This window comes from Microtus pennsylvanicus, chromosome 5, assembly GCF_037038515.1.
Source record: "Microtus pennsylvanicus isolate mMicPen1 chromosome 5, mMicPen1.hap1, whole genome shotgun sequence".
Taxonomy (NCBI): domain Eukaryota; kingdom Metazoa; phylum Chordata; class Mammalia; order Rodentia; family Cricetidae; genus Microtus; species Microtus pennsylvanicus.
The window spans coordinates 135698169-135714787 of record NC_134583.1 but is presented as its reverse complement, the minus strand read 5'-3'; the positions used below and the strand labels follow the sequence as shown (position 1 = coordinate 135714787).

At 39.2% G+C, this 16619-nt stretch overlaps 1 protein-coding gene across 2 annotated transcripts in view; it reads right to left on the bottom strand.

Annotated features, from left to right (window-relative positions):
- Window positions 1–16619, bottom strand: part of Atrnl1 (attractin like 1) — a 597040-nt gene that overhangs the window by 483656 nt on the left and 96765 nt on the right. For both annotated transcript variants that reach the window (XM_075974528.1, XM_075974530.1), the window contains exons 15-17: window positions 12275–12456; window positions 8909–9122; window positions 6493–6681 (exon numbers count right to left, since the gene is read on the bottom strand). In XM_075974528.1, coding sequence (XP_075830643.1) covers window positions 6493–6681; window positions 8909–9122; window positions 12275–12456 — 585 coding nt within the window. The remainder of the gene's footprint in view (window positions 1–6492; window positions 6682–8908; window positions 9123–12274; window positions 12457–16619) is intronic.

Genomic DNA, 16619 nt, shown 5'->3' with positions numbered 1-16619 from the left:
GGAACACACAGCACTAAACAGAAGGCCTCCATCAAATCCCCACACACACACACACACTTAGAGCTTGGGAAACCCTCAGGAGAGGAGGGGGAGAGAGTGTCAGAGCCAGAGAGGACAGAGGACACCAGATCAAGTCCCTCTGAACTCACAGAAACTGAAGCAGCCAGCACAGGGCCCACACGGGTCTGCACGGGTCCTCTGCACACACAGTACAGCTTTCCACTTAGTATGTACACAGGACTACAGAGTGTGTGAACAAGGGGTTTCTGTGCCTTGTGCCTGCTCTTAAGGCTCTTTCCCTTCTGCTGGGCTGACTCATCCAGCCTGGATGTAATGGATTTTGTTTTATCATATTCTATTTTGTCGTGTTTGGTTGTGATCTCATAGAAGTCTGTTCTTTTCTAATGAGAAGCAGGAAGGGAGTAGATGGGGGGGGGGGTAGGAAGGACAGAGGAACTGGAAGGAGTAGAAGATGCAGAAACCGTAGTCAGGGTAACTGTATGGAAAAGAAACTACTCAATAAAGGGAGGAAGCTGCAGCCTGCCAATACACAGTCATCAGTGGCAGTCCCTTTAGCAGACACGTAGAAACTCAACACGGCATGCACTACCACATTCCCCATGGTTCCCTTGATCTGAAGTATTTTCCTTCTGTGACTATGGGTAGTTCACATATTTATTGACAGTTATGATGATTGTCTTCAAAACGGTACTGGTTGACTATGAAGCCAATGAGAAATAATAAAAACTATCAAACCTTCCATAGGAGCAATTATGTACTGTGATATTCCAATCAAAACTGACCTGTGAGGAATAAAACTGCCTGCATCACACCCAAGATAGCTCACACTGCTTACAATCTAAATGTCGTCCCCGGGAAAAGAAATTCACCTTAGAATTATCTTTTAAGGGAAATATAAATAAGGTGGCCTTAAGATATACTTTATATCAATTAAACTACTCTCAGTCCAATATTCCTGCTAAGACTTCCTAGACAAGTGGGGAACTCTTGGATTAAATAATCCCACACTTCTGCACTGAGGAACAAGCTCATAGTCTACTTTTATTTTTCAAGTAGATTTTTCAGCATTAAGAACGGTTGATAAAATGCCATGTTCAGAGAAGTATTCTAGTCCTTAGATGTCATTTAAAAACAAAATTCTGAAGTGAGGTGGTACAGCTTTGGCTCTGTCTGACACAGAGGGTTACATTTACTGGGAATCCATCGTTCGGTGTGTAATGGTGACTCGGAACTAAGAATCTATGTTCTCTTCTTTTTCTTACAAAAGATGGTATTACGTGAAAACTTATATTCATTGTGCTGCTTTATTATACGAAATATAAAAGCTTGGCCTTGTTGACCATGTCCTTTGCTTTACAGAAGCTTCTCAGTTTCAGGAGGTCCCATTTATTGTTTCTCTCAGTAACTGTGCTGCTGAGGTCATATTTAGGAAGTGGTCTCCTGTACCAATGTGTTCAAGTGTACTTCCCACTTTCTCTTCTATGAGGTTCAGTGTGGGTTAGCTTTATGTTAAGTTCTTTGATCCATCTGGACTTGAGTTTTGTGCATGGTGATATGGATCTATTTTCCTTCTTCCACATGTTGATATCCAGTTATGCCAGCACCATTTGTTGAACATGCTTTCTTTTTTCCATTTTATAATTTTTGCTTCTTTGACTGTTCATAGGTGTGTGGATTGATATCCAGGTCTTTGATTAGATTCCACTGGTCTGCTTCTCTGTTTGATGCCAATACAAGGCTGCTTTCAGTACTGTAGCTCTGTAGAGAGTTTGAAGTTAGGGATTGTGATGCCTCCAGAAGTTTCTTTACTGTACAGGATTGTTTGGGCTATCCTGGCTTTTTGCTCATATGAAGTTCAGTAAGATTCGTTCCAGGTCTGTGAAGAATTTTGCTGGGATTTTGATGGGCATTGCATTAAATCAGTAAATTGCTTTTGGTAATATTGCCATTTTTACTATGTTAATTCTACCTACCCAAGAACATGGGAGATCTTTCCATTTTCTGGTGTCCTCTTGAATGTCTTTCTTCAAAGATTTAAATTTCTTGTCATACAGGTATTCCACTTGTTTGGTTAGAGTTACTCTGAGATGTTTTATGTTATGTGTGACTATTGTTAAGAGTGATGTTTTTCTGATTTCTTTCTCAGCCTATTTATCATCTGTGTACAGGAAGGCTACTGATTTTTTGAGTTAATCTTGTATCCTGCTATATTACTGAAGGTGTTTATGAGTTGTAGAAGTTCCTTGGTAGAATTTTTGAGGACGCTTATACAAACTATCATATCATCAGTAAATAGTGAGATTCTGACTTCTTCTTTTCTGATTTGCATCCCCTTGATGTCCCTTTTTTGTCTTATTGCTCTAGCTAGAATGTCAAGCACTATACTGAACAGATATGGAGAGAGTGGACAACCTTGTCTTGTTCCTGATTTCAGTGGGATCGCTGTGAATTTCTCTCCATTTAGTTTGATGTTAGCTGTTGGCTTGCTGTATATAGATTTTATTATGTGTAGGTATGTTCCTTGTATCCCTGCTCTCTCCAAGACCTTTATCATGAAGGGATGCTATATTTTCAGAATCTAATGAGATGATCATGTGGGTTTTTTTTCCTTTTTCAGTTTGTTTATATGGTGGACTACATTGACAGATTTTCATATGTTGAACCATCCCTACATCTCTGGGATAAAGCTTACTTAGTCATGTGGATGATTTTTCTGATGTGTTCTTGGATTCAGTTTGCCAGTATTTTATTGAGTATTTTTGCATTCATGTTCATGAGTTAGATTGGTTTGTAATTCTCTTTCTTAGTAATATTTTTGTGTTATTTACATTTCAAGGTGATTGTAATCTCATAAAAAATAGTTTGGCAATGCTCCTTTTGTTTCTATTGTGTAGAACAATTTGAGGACTGTTGTTATTAGTTCTTCTTTGAAAATTCTACACTGAAACCATCTGGTCCCGAACTTTTTTTGGTCAGGACACTTTTGATGACTGTTTCTCTTTCTTCAGTAGTTATAGGTCTGTTTAATTTGCTTATCTGGTCTTGATTTAATTTTGGTAAGTGATATTATCTAGAAAGTTGCCCATTTCCTTTAAGTTTTCCAATTTTGTGGAGTATATCTTTTTGAAGTATGACCTGATGATCCTCTTTATTTCTTCTATGTCTGTTGTTATGTCCCACTTTTCATTTCTGATTTTGTTAATTTGGATATTCTCTCTGCCTTTTGGTTAGTTTGGTTAAAGGTTTGTTCATTTTGTTGATTTTCTCGAAACCAATTCGGTCTCATTGATTCATTATATTGTTTTCTTTGTTTCTATTTTGTTGATTTCAGCTCTCAATTAGATTGTTTCCTGCCCTCTGGTCCTCCTGGGTTATTTTGCTTCTTTTTGTTCTAGAGTTTTTAGGTGTTCTGTTAACTTACTAGTGCAGGGTTTTCCCAGCTTCTCTATGTAGGCATTTAGTACTATGAACTTTCCTCTTAACGCTGTTTTCATTGTGTCCCATAAATTTGGGTATGCTCTGTGGTCATTTTCATTGAATTGTAGAAAGTCTTTCATTTCTTTTTTTATTTCTTCCTTTACCTATTGGTGATTCAGGTGAGCACTGTTTAATTTCCATGTGTTTGTGAGCTTTCTGAAATTAGTGTTGCTCTTGAATTCTAATTTTAAGCCTTGGTGATCTGATAAGATACATGGGGTTATTCCAATTTCTTGGTATCTATTGAGGTTCGCTTTGTTACCTAGTATGTGGTCAATTTTTGAGAAGGTTCAGTGAGGTGCTGAGAAGAAGGTATATTCTTTTATGTTCATATGGAATATTCTACAGATTTCTGTTACATCTGTCAGTTCCCTTAGTTCTCTGTTAAATTTCTGTCTTATAGCTAGATCTTGAAGTGGAACAACCCCCATCTTCCTGAGGTAGAGCCACACAAATTCCCATAGTGTCTGCATGAATCCGCACTCCTACCAGGAATGTGTGTGTTCCCTTTGCTCCACGGTCTCATCAGCGTGAGCGGTCACTTGTTCTATTGAACAGAGCCATTCTGATCTTACTTTCAGGTGTAAGATGAAATCTCGGAGTAATTCTGACTTGCATTTCTCTGATAGATAAGGATGTTGAACATTAAAGTGTTTCTCTGCCATTTGGATTTACTTTTTATAATTCTGTTTAAATCTGTACCCCAGTTTGTAATTGGATTATTTTCTTGATATCTAGCTTTTTTACTTCATTATATATTTTAGATATTAGCCCTCTGTTAGATGTGTAGTTGCTAAAAGTCTTTTCCTATTCTGGAGGGTGCTTTTTCTGAATGAGTGTCCTCTGCCATGCAGAAGCATTTCCATTTCAGGAAGTTCCATTTATTGATCGCTGATCTTAGTGCCTGTGCTATCAGTGTTCTGTTCAGAAACTCTTTTCCTGTGCCATTAAACTCAAGGCTATTCCCCACTCTTTCTTCTGTCAGATTCAGTGCATCTGGTTTTATGTTGAGGTGTTTGCTCCACTTAGAGCTGGGTTTGTGTAGAGTGATAAGGATGGGTCTATCAGAACTCTTCTACACCCAGTATTGACAAGCACCATGTGAAAGATGCTGTCTTTTGTACAGGATATATTTCTAGCTTCTTTATCAGAAAACAAGTGCCCATAGAGGTGGGAAATTACATCTGTGTCTTCAGTTTGATTCCATGGATCATATGGCTGCTTTTGTGCCAATACTATTCTGTTTTTATTACTATATCTTTGTAATACATCTTGAAATTGGGAATGATGATACTTCTATCAATTCTTTTATCACTCAGAATTTTTTTAGATATCTTGGGGTTTTTATTGTATTTACAAATGAAGCTGAAAACTGTCTTTCAAGATCTGTGAAAAACTGTCTTGAAATTTTGATGTGAATTGCACTGAATCAATAAATTGTTTTTGGCAGTATGATCATTTCTACTATACTAATCCTACCAACCTTGAGGATGGAAGGTCTTTCCATCTTCTAATATCTTCTTCAGTGTGTTTCAGTGTCTTAAAGTCTTTATCATACAAGTCTTTCATTTACTTGGTTAGTTACCCCACAGTTATTTTCTATTTCTTGAGGCTATTGTGAAAGGTGTTGTTTCTTTGATTTCTTTATCAGTCTGTCAGTCATTTGTATGGAGAGAGACTGCACTACTGATTGATGTGAGTTAATTTTGTATCTAAATATTTTGCTAAAAGTGTTTATCATCTGTAGGAGTTTCCCAGTGAAGTTTTTAGGATCACTTATATAAACTACCATATTATCTGTAAATAAAGATATTTTAACTTCTTCCCTTCCAATTATTTCCTCATTATTCCCTTCAGTAATCTTATTGTTTTAGCTAAGACTTCAAGAACTATATTGAGGATAGATAGACAGATAGATAGATCAAAGGATCATCTCAAAATATATATATATATATGTTTTTTGTCTTTCGGTTTGTTTATGTGGTGGATTATATTTATCATGCATGCACAGGGTTTGCACAGGTCTGAACTACGTTCCCTGTGTATACAGCACTGTTTCCAGTTTATTTTTTATGGGATTCCTGAGTGTATGAGCAAATGGGTCTCTGGTTCTTGTCCCTTCTCTTGTGCTCTTTTCCTTCTGTCTATTTTGTTCAATTATGAGATGTTAGTATGTATTATATCATATCATATTATTATCCCTTAGATGCCTGTTTATTTGCTAATGAGAGACAGAAAGGGGGTGGATCTAGATGGGAGGGGAAGTGGAGAGCAAGTGGAAGGAGTAGATGGAAGGGACGTATAAAAAATGTGAGGAAAAATCTATTTTCAATAAAACGAAAAAGATGTCAGGCAGTGGTGGTCCCAACACTCTGAAGGCAGAGTTCGAGGCCAGACTGGTCTACAGAGTGAGTTTTGGGACAGTCAGGGCTGTGCCTCAAACCCTGTTCTGAAAGGGAAAGGAAAAAAAGAATGGCCCCCATGGGCTCATATTCTTGAACGCTTGGTTCCTTGGACCCATTCTTCCAGGGAAGCCCGCTTGTGCAGTCTCTAACCTTCCCCCAGCTGCCATCTACCAGTTCCCACCCCTCCCATCCACAAGAACGCTCACCACACCCTTAACAAAGCAGTGCGGCTCACAGCGCGACCGTGACCGACAGCCTTGGAAAATGCCTACTAGAAGCTGATGTCGAAAAGTAACTAGACAAATAAAAGTGAGAACCGTATAAACAACTGCTGTCGACTCTTCGGGAGTATCAGTCACAGAAGAACAGCGGGGAGGGGATGAAAAGTGTGACGAGGAAAGGTAACGACACCAGAGCCCTGGAGGAGAGAACCATCGGGAAACTGGTGGTTGTACCTTCCGCTCAGGATTCAGGAGACGCGTCACACCTAGTGGCAAAATGGTAATATCACAGCAAATTCAAAATGAAGACACGGTGAAAATCAGAGGCTGATAGCACAACAGACTTTAGGCCTCTTCTTGATACTCACGGGAGCAGGTGGCCGTCTGCCACTCCAGACACTGCCCGTACGGGAAGGAGATGATGTAGGCGTTGGAGTCCACGCACCGCTCTGTGCTGCTACACCACATGCACTCCATGCCGTTGCTGGTGCAGTTGGAGCAGGAGGTGCGCAGGGAGCACGGCTTCTTGCATGGCCTTGCGTTTTGATTTGGACTGACTGGAATAAATCAATAACTGCAATTATTCCTTTTGGTAGCTTCATTTTTAAAGCTAATCTCTACTTTTCATGTGTATGGGTGTTGTGCCTCATGCACAGATGCCACCACAGGTATGCCTGGTGCCTGTAGAAGCCAAAGGAAGAGGGCATCAGAGTCCCCTGGACCTGCTGTGATAGAGGGTGACAAGCTGCCGGGTGGGTTCTGAGTATCAAATCTGGGTCCTCTGGAAGAGCAGCCAGTGTTCTGATCCAATCAGCCTCCTCTTCAGGCCTCTGGGAATTTTATTTGAACACAAATGCTTGGGTTTTGTCTGCTTTGCTATTTTTTAAAAGAGTCAGTTGAGCAGACTGAAGCATTATATAAGAAAAATGATTAAAAAGTTGATATGTGAACTAATTTAGTACTGGATTTTAAAACACATAATCCCTTTATTTTTAGTTCTTCATAACGTGTACAGTTTTTAAAATTGCAAGCAGTCCTCTAATGTGAGTCTCTCTTTCTATCGTCTCAACAATGCATAACCAGACTTACTTACGCAGCCAGTTTCTCCATAAACGTTCCATATCTTAATTAAGCAAATGTCCTCTGACTGTGTCTTCGGTATGAAAAAATGAAAATATACAACTTACGATAAAATCATAACACAAAAATACAGAATTTATCATACAAATAAGGATGATGGTCATTTTCACAAATAAAATTGCAAGTATTGGCGTGCTGTTAAAAACCTGGAAAGCGCACTGCCAGCAGGGGACGCAGCGTGGCGCAATTGCTGCGGGAAAGCGAAGCAAATCTTCAAAATATTAAACCTAGAACTTTTAGATGATAATTAAATCTACCTTCACTAAGTACCCAAAGAAGTGAAATCATAGGCCATTCATAGAACCTTCGCTCTAAATGGCCAAAAAGTAAAGATATTTGTATGCTCACAGTCAGAGCAACTTCATGCCACACAGCTAAAAGGAACCAGAGAACGAACAGAAAAATAAAATGTGAGCTGTAAATACCAGCATCCATCACGCATCAACAAACTCTGAAGACATTTTCCTAAGGGGACAGGGAACTCACAGAGGATGAAGCAGTGAGACTCCAAACATGAAATACCCAAAGTATCAAGTTCATTGAAATAGTGCGATGCTGATTTCCAGGGGTCTCAAATGGTAAGAAATGTTTGTTTGAAATAATAAAGAGTTAGGCGGGGCGGTGGTGGTGCCCACATTTAATCACAGCACGCGTGAGATCCAGGACTGCCAGGGTTACAGTGACAAACCCTGTCTCAACAAACCAAATAGTTTTAATTTTGCAAATAAACTAAGTTTTACAGAAATAGTAGTAATGGCTGCCAAACAATGGGACACACTTAATACCACGTAACTATACACTTACAGTTGATTAAAACAGCAAACTGTCATAAAATGTACATAGCCGCAATAAAAACGCGACTCTTTAAAAAGAAAAGCATTCAAACACTTCTTATTCACTTAAGAAAATCAATTTCTAAAGAAGTAACGAAAGTATTCTTTTTAGATAACTGAAACAACACAGTTCTAAGATTAAAAATTACTCAGTCATTTATCTTAAAGACGAGTCTTTCCTTCAAACAATATTATGATAAAAGCAAAAGACCAACGGATTCAGTTCATTGCGAAACTGTGAGCACAACCAAGTGTTCATAAGAACACCGTAACAATCAAGACAGAAAGGGTCACAGCCAGTGCAGCAGGCTGGAGAGGAGGCTCGCAGCTGAGAGCACTTGATGTCCATGCAGATGAGGATGCTTCCCAGAACCCACATAGGATAGAGCCATCTGAAACTCCAGTTCCAGGGGATTGGACCCTCTCTATTGACATCCACAGGAACCCACACAGAGGCTCACAGCCCTCTGAAACTCCAGTTCCAGGGGATCGGACCCTCTCTACTGACCTCCACAGGTATGCATATGGTACACAGACATAAATGCAAGCAAAACACTTATCCACAAAGCAGAGTAAATAAATTATAAAAATGTTTGTAAAAGTATAAGAAAATTTTAAGAAAATATGCAAAATTAAACATTTCCCCATTACAAGTTAATGCTAAGCTCAGTAAAAAAAACAACTTGGGTATAGAAATAAACATTGGTGTGAGGGATGAATATTACAAAAGGCTCAACAAGTCCCCGCACTCTGGAGAGGGAGCCTGGGCAGCAGTCTGAAGAGAACACAGAAGGCGGGTGCAGTTACTTACCAACGGGCTTTTCACAGACGAGGCCATCCGCCATAGACGTACAAGGGTTTGCTTTCAGTCCTGCCACTGCAGCCCTCTCTAGATAAGCACAGAATCCGGAATCATTTGGTTCTCCAGGAAGCCACTGCAGCGTTGTGTTTGTAAAGGGAGACATGTCCTCCCATCCCCAGTAGGAAATGTTGATCTTGCGTAAGCCTACCCATGGTGACACTTTCTGTGAACAACAGGACGCAGGCATGGAAAGTGTCAGAAGTAAGACTACTACACGACACTGACAACAAGCAGGTCACTATCATTAAATACACATGTGAGGACCCTAAAGATACCTTCCTAATCCCTTTTACTTCCTATAGAGATTTCAGGATCATCTAGAGGAAGACATAGATCACAGGACTGTTTTGAGAGCACTGGACTTTCAGCTTAGCTATAGCTTGGATGATTAATTGTTTTCAGCCCTTGCTTATTTTTCCGCTCCTATAAAATGGGGATGTAGACTGTCCTTAACCCCTGCATCCAGAGGCAAAGGCAGGCTGGTCATCATAGAGAGGTCCAGGCCAGCCATGGGTGCACAGTGAAATCCTACCTCAGATAGATAGATAGATAGATAGATAGATAGATAGATAGATAGATAGATAGATAGATAGATAGATAGATAGATAGATAGGCAGATGATAGATGATGGATGGGTGGATGGATGGATGGATACATACATATATAATAGAGAGATAGATAGGTTGGATAAATAGATAGGTAGATGGACAGACAGACAGACAGATAAATAGATGAAAGAGAGAGAGAGAGAAAGAGAGATAAAAACCCACCAAACTAAAGGGGAGAAATATCAATGTTTAACATATCACTGCTGCTATAATAATACTATCACATTTAATCAGGTTTTATCAGTTACAGATTTAAGAACTACAGATAAATCCAAAATCTGCACTTTTCAGAAACAAAAAAACAAAATATGTATGGATTCTGAATAAAAAGCTCACAGGAATCCCCAGCTGGGATTTCCTCACTATTCAAACTTTAATAACGTTTTGGGAAAACTGACATCATCTATGTCATAGACAAAGTCTGATGACCACATTAAAAAACTGATAAATGCAAGTTGACAAAAGCCACTATTCTTAATTAACTATTTTAATAGCCTCAGTGATAATCAAATTAGCATAAACTCAAAATTGATTCTATATTTATATAACCTACTTTAATCATTATTTAAAAGCAAAAATATATTCTAAACCAAGTCCCACTGTTCTATTAGATTATAGAAACTTCTATTTAATATATCTTCTTAGTAATAAATTACTAAGCTAATTAATAATCACTATGACGGAAAATTGCTTCAAAGAATCATTCTTAATTCTTTTACATATGCAACATAATAATAGAGAAAAATATCACTACATCTTATTTCTAACAACATAAATAAAATATTTATACATGGCATTCATGTTGTACAAAAAAAAAAATTTCCCAGGGATGTTAAGTTAGCCACAGACATTTTTTGTTTGTTTGGTTGGGTTTTTTTTTTTTTTTTTTGCTTTGTTTTCTTTCAAGACAGGGTTTCTCTGTTAAGCAGTCCTGGCAACCTTTAAATTTTTAAGTGTATAAATATAATGAATTACAAATTGCAAATACTCAATAGATATTTCTTGGATAAAATTAAAATACCTTATGAATTTTCCTTTTGACAATATGTCATATTGCCAAAAGTGTATAGTACATACAGCAATTTGATAAAGTTCTTAGAACAGAAATTATTTTATACTATCTAGCATAATGCTGAGACAGAGGTAGGGTTAACAGTGCTTCTGATTATAAAATTATGCATGATACTCCACACTAGAATTATATGTTTGACACATTTGTTCTAAGAGATATTTAGATAACAAAAATCTGCCTTTTAAATCATGCTTTATAATAGCACCAGTCAGATAATCAATCCAACACAGAGATTTCACATTAAAATGTGCTCCGTGTCACAGGAACGCATCCTCGACTTCCTATCTACAGCAAAGAAAAGCCATTTAAAATGAAATATTACTCCCTAACTCATCATGATAAGAATCTGAAAGAAAAGGAAGAGAAGCAAAAATGAAGCCAGTGATAAAACATTTAATGTAACTATTGCCCAGTAAATGAGCCAGACAGGCAGCTGAAAGTGAAAGATAAATTACTATATTATGAAAATTTCCTGCACCACTCCATAAATCATTGTAACATTTCATTAGCCATTTCCGATAAGTAAATGATCATTTGACCCAAGATATCTCTTTAAAGTGAATGAATTCGCCGATCTTTATTGGCCAAGGAAGGGTTATCTTAAGCCTGTGCACCGGCAATGACTCAGGATATAATTCATTTTATATAAAGATGTGCCCAATGAAATGTCACCTTCAAGTTTCCACTTCGAAATCCTATGAAAAGTTGTTTCTGAGAAAACAAAATATTTTTATTATGTGACTCAGCAACCCAGACAATCTGAGTTTAATGCCCACTCCTTATGGATTATCATAACAGACAGCAGAAATCAGAAGCTACAAGAAGTCCTAAAATATAGAAATCAAATGACCAGATTTGTGGCGATTTTGTAACAGCCAAAAATAACTGATGTTAAACACAGGAAAATGAGCAGAGCTCTAAGGACAAATTCCTCCTATGCTCCTGAAATTCAAACACGTGAGTGTGCGAATCAGATGCGCATGCGGGATCCCAGCAGCACTAATCTTCATGTGCGGAGTGGTAAACCGTCGAGTACAGGGATTGCAAAAGAGAAGCCCCTAACATCACAAGAAAAAGAAAAACACAGCTCTCATCTGAACGTCCCATAGATTTACCATAAAACTTGACTTTAAGAGACTGTTACCGTTTTCTAAGGCATAAATATCGAAACGTCTCCCGAGCCTGCTAGCACACAGTGTGCACACCATGCGTCATGCTGGAAGCTCTTCAAGACAACAGCACAACCTGTAGGGTCTCGCTGACTTCCTTATAAATGTCTCCAAGGCGGCGAAGGCTGCCTAGGGCCTTTCTCCCGGACCACTTCATAAGCTCAGGCTAGGACTAGCTGTCCCTTCTGATCTTCACGAAGCACCCCGAGTGCACCTACCACTGCATCACCACATTCAAGAACAACTGCTCTTGTGTCTTTCTGTACTGCGCCGTCTGAGAAGAGGACCTTACTGCATCTCTGGGTTTCATACAGCAGTGGACTACCCAGTACAACAGCCGGTTTTCATGTGTTTAATTAGAAAGTGTCTGTCCATCCTTCAGATAGACATTTGCTTTAAAAGACAAAGAAGAAGAAATCATTTCTACGGATCGCGAACCACTGCATACGTCACGTAAAGGGCTCACCTGCTGTGTGTACTTCTGTATTTCATCCAACACAAACTCTACCTCCTTAGAAGTAGTCAGAGAAGCGAGGTTTCCACTGAGATTATAGCAATAAAGCTTCGCATTGTCGTAACTTTCTCTACTGGAGTTGATTCGAAGACAGGCATCCCCAACGTGATTCCAGCCTTCCCCACAAAGGTGAGCTAGGTAAAGGAAAAAGAACTGCATCTTAATTTCTCATACAAAAGTATGATTTCTATCCATCCATTAGCGCATCTTACCTTAGGGATGTCAGGGGACCTCACTTGAAACATCAGGGATTTCAGGGATTTGGAGACAAATCCCCTGTAGACTGTTTACATAGATGTCCCAATAATGTCCTCAAACAAAGTGAAGATGTCCTACTTCACAGAGAACCATATCTGTGGTGAAACTTCAATCTATTATTCTAAATTAATACATTTATTTTTAAAACATTTAAATAAATTTATGTAATAGTGTAGGAAGATCTGGGTGACCCTCGTGGTTTTTCACAGGAGAATGGATAGAAACAGTGGACACAGAGAATGGAGGGAAACAGTGGACACGGAGAATGGAGGGAAACAGTGGACACGGAGAATGGAGGGAAACAGTGGACACGGAGAATGGAGGGAAACAGTGGACACGGAGAATGGAGGGAAACAGTGGACACGGAGAATGGAGGGAAACAGTGGACACGGAGAATGGAGGGAAATGGGACATGGAGAATGGAGGGAATCAGTGGACACGGAGAATGGAGGGAAACAGTGGACACGGAGAATGGAGGGAAACAGTGGACACGGAGAATGGAGGGAAACATTGGACACGGAGAATGGAGGGAAACAGTGGACACGGAGAATGGAGGGAAACAGTGGACACGGAGAATGGAGGGAAACAGTGGACACGGAGAATGGAGGGAAACAGTGGACACGGAGAATGGAGGGAAACAGTGGACACGGAGAATGGAGGGAAACAGTGGACACGGAGAATGGAGGGAAACAGTGGACACGGAGAATGGAGGGAAACAGTGGACACGGAGAATGGAGGGAAACAGTGGACACGGAGAATGGAGGGAAACAGTGGACACGGAGAATGGAGGGAAACAGTGGACACGGAGAATGGAGGGAAACAGTGGACACGGAGAATGGAGGGAAACAGTGGACACGGAGAATGGAGGGAAATGGGACATGGAGAATGGAGGGAATCAGTGGACACAGAGAATGGAGACACAGAGAATGGTCACAGAAATAGGGGACACAACCATCAGTTTTAAATATGATAAGGAAGAAATATTAATTTTAGCTTCTTCAGTGTGGGACGTGGGTGTCTTTGCCATGTTTTTCTATGCCCTACATACTTACTTTTTCATAATTAAATCAGAGTGGGGATAAAACTTAATATAAGGGATTTATTTTTATTTCACAAATCAAATTTAAAGCAAACTAGTTTTGTAGCTTTGTTTTAGCTTTTTACAAATCTCTCTAGTGTGAGACATAATGACACTTTTTTCATATCTGCCTCTGCATTCAGTCAGCTGAGACTGTGTACTAACTGAAGAAGACGTCTTACAAGAATCTCATGTCTGCTTCTACAGACAGGCGACCATCTCCTGATGCCTGCGGCCATGCCTTCCCTGCTGTTATGGACTGACACCCTTCGGAACCATGAGACAAAACAAATCATCCTCCTCCTCAAGCTGCCCTTGGCTGTGGTATTTTGTCTTAGAAGCAGACAACTAATCCAAGTTCTTTTTGCTTAGAAAAAACTAGGGTGGCCTTAGGTGTATAGGTAAAGAAAACAGGTCTATAAATTAAATAGTTACTGATAATAAATCAAACAAATATTTTTTTAAAAAAATGAGATATAATTTAGCCATTAATAAAAGGCAAAAACAATTTTTCATATTAATGAGACAGACATTAGGTTGTTTTTACATAAAGAATTAAATCTTAACTGAATATCTGATCTATTGGGACACAACATTTTCCATGTTTTTCAGCATTAACATCTATTTTAATCTTGCAATCGTCATTGTTGAGAACACCACTTCTCATAATTACGGAGAACAAAATGGCAGAAGGATGTTTAAGGACAATTCAGAAATTGTTACAAATTCTGTTCTAATATCAAAGTTTATTGAAAACTTCTTATGAAAAGCCAGCAATTCAAACAGCAATTTTAAATGGAGCATTCAAACACAATACAATGAAAAGAAATACTAATTTACAACTGACATGCTGAGAAATTACCATGGACAAATGTTTAAAAGACTGTAATTAAATCATTATGTTTCTGTTAGAGAACTCTGTACGTTCAATAGAAACAATACGGTTTATAACACACAACGATCCTGATTCTGAGCACAGCGTCTCACAGAGCATCTCTGGCATCACACGCTAGCATGTACAGGCAAAGCGAACATGGTTGTGTTCAGAACCCGGCTGCCATGAAGTCACAGGATTCAATAAAGATGTTGCCAAAAACATTTCAGATTCATCAAGCATTTGTTTTCTAACAAATTTTGGTTGCCTGGTACTCAAAAAACGTTTACTTGCCAAATTTTCTAAACCCCATTATAACCAATGTGACCCAATAAGGAATAATAAACTAGAGTTTAAGAAGCTGGACTTCATGGCCTTAGAAGAACCCACACTTGTTGGGGAATATTATTTTCAGGTGTGTGACTTTTGCTCTTGCTGGTAACTCTGTGAAGCTGTGATACTGTGCCTGTCTAAAATACCTGATGGTCCTAATAAAGAGCTTAACAGCCAATAGCGAGGCAGGAGCAAGGATGGGCGGGGCTGGCAGGCAGAGAAGATAAATAGACGGAGAAATCTGGGAGGAGAGAAAGAGGAGCGAGGAGAGAACAAGGAGAGGAGGAGGTCAAGGAGCAGTCACCCAGCCACCCATTCAGCAGTGAAGAAGTAAAGAAAGGTATACAGAAATATAGGAAGATAAAAGTCCACAGGTAAAAGGTAGTTAGGATTATATAAGTTAAGAAAAGCTGGCAAGAAACAAGCTGAGCTATGGCCGGGCATTCATAAGTAAGAATAAGCTTCTGTGTGTGATTTATTTGGGAGTTTGCTGGTGGGCCCGTCAGAAAGAAAAAAAGAGTAAAATATTCCACAACATTCAGGCATTCCATCGTGGGGCTCGAAAATCCATCTAATGCCGAGAAAACTGAAAAAAATAAGGCTCCTTTAATAGTTCATGCCCTACTGGCGAGCCCTTGAGCAGCTGGTACTTTTATTGCAGACAAAAACGAATTAAAAATGCCCGCCACAGCACAAGCATTGGCATTCTAGAAGGGTTTAATGCAGTTCTCAGTCAGGAACCTCCAACCAGGCAGTAAGCTTTAGACTTGGTTTTCAAACCCGCCCCTCCCCCCCCCCCCCCCCCCCCGCCGCCCACTCGAGAGTGGGCGGAGTCAGCCTAAAGAGCACTTGGAGGATCCAGGTGTAGGTTAGCACTCTAAAGTTTATTCCTGTGGTCAAAAAAGGTTGAGATAGGAGTCAAAGAGGTGCAGATGAGAAAACCTCTAAATAGGTTCCGGTGTGTTTTACAATGTGTGAGGCTTAAGAAATAAAGAAAATGGGTAGAGACCATCACAGAAAGAAACGAATTGGTTAAAAATAATAAAGTCTTTAAAGAGACAGTAAAAGTAATGTAAAAGAGAAAAGCCACCTAAAGATGGGAAACACAGGGAGTCTGAATGCTGTGTAGTATTGTGCTGATTTTCAATTTTTGATTGCTAAAAAGCAAAGGACAGCTACTAAGAGCCCTGGAATTGGAAGGGGGACTGTAGAAATAAACCAGCTGTATACTTTAAGAATGCCTAAACTTAAAAAAAAAAAAAGGTCAAGAAATGTATTTGTCAAATGGAAATCAAAAACGCTTTGGAGAAGTGGTTTTGCTTTGATTTCCACAGGAAACGAGAGTCTGTGGATTCGTTCCAGGTTGATTTGATCTGATTTGATCAGGGGAGACCTCCTGAAAATTGACAGGTGGTATCTATCAACAAAGGTTAGAACTGGTCTTCTCAGGACTTGGCCGTTATCTCAAATCTTCTCTCTGGGACCCTAAAAATACTTTGGCCATATTCAGCAGGAAGCAACCTAGAGAACAGAACGTCCACATTTCCAAGAGAAAGTGTGGGTGGTCTTTGGTTATATTGTGAGTCATGGATGCTTGTTATATTTAGGGGAGTATAGGAATACAGGATAAAAGACAACTATTAATCTCATATTTTGCATAGGCATGGATTTTGGTATTATGGATACAAATTCAAAGTCAATTGTGTTACACTGTATATATTTTTTACTCTTGTTTGAAAGACTTTTGTATAATG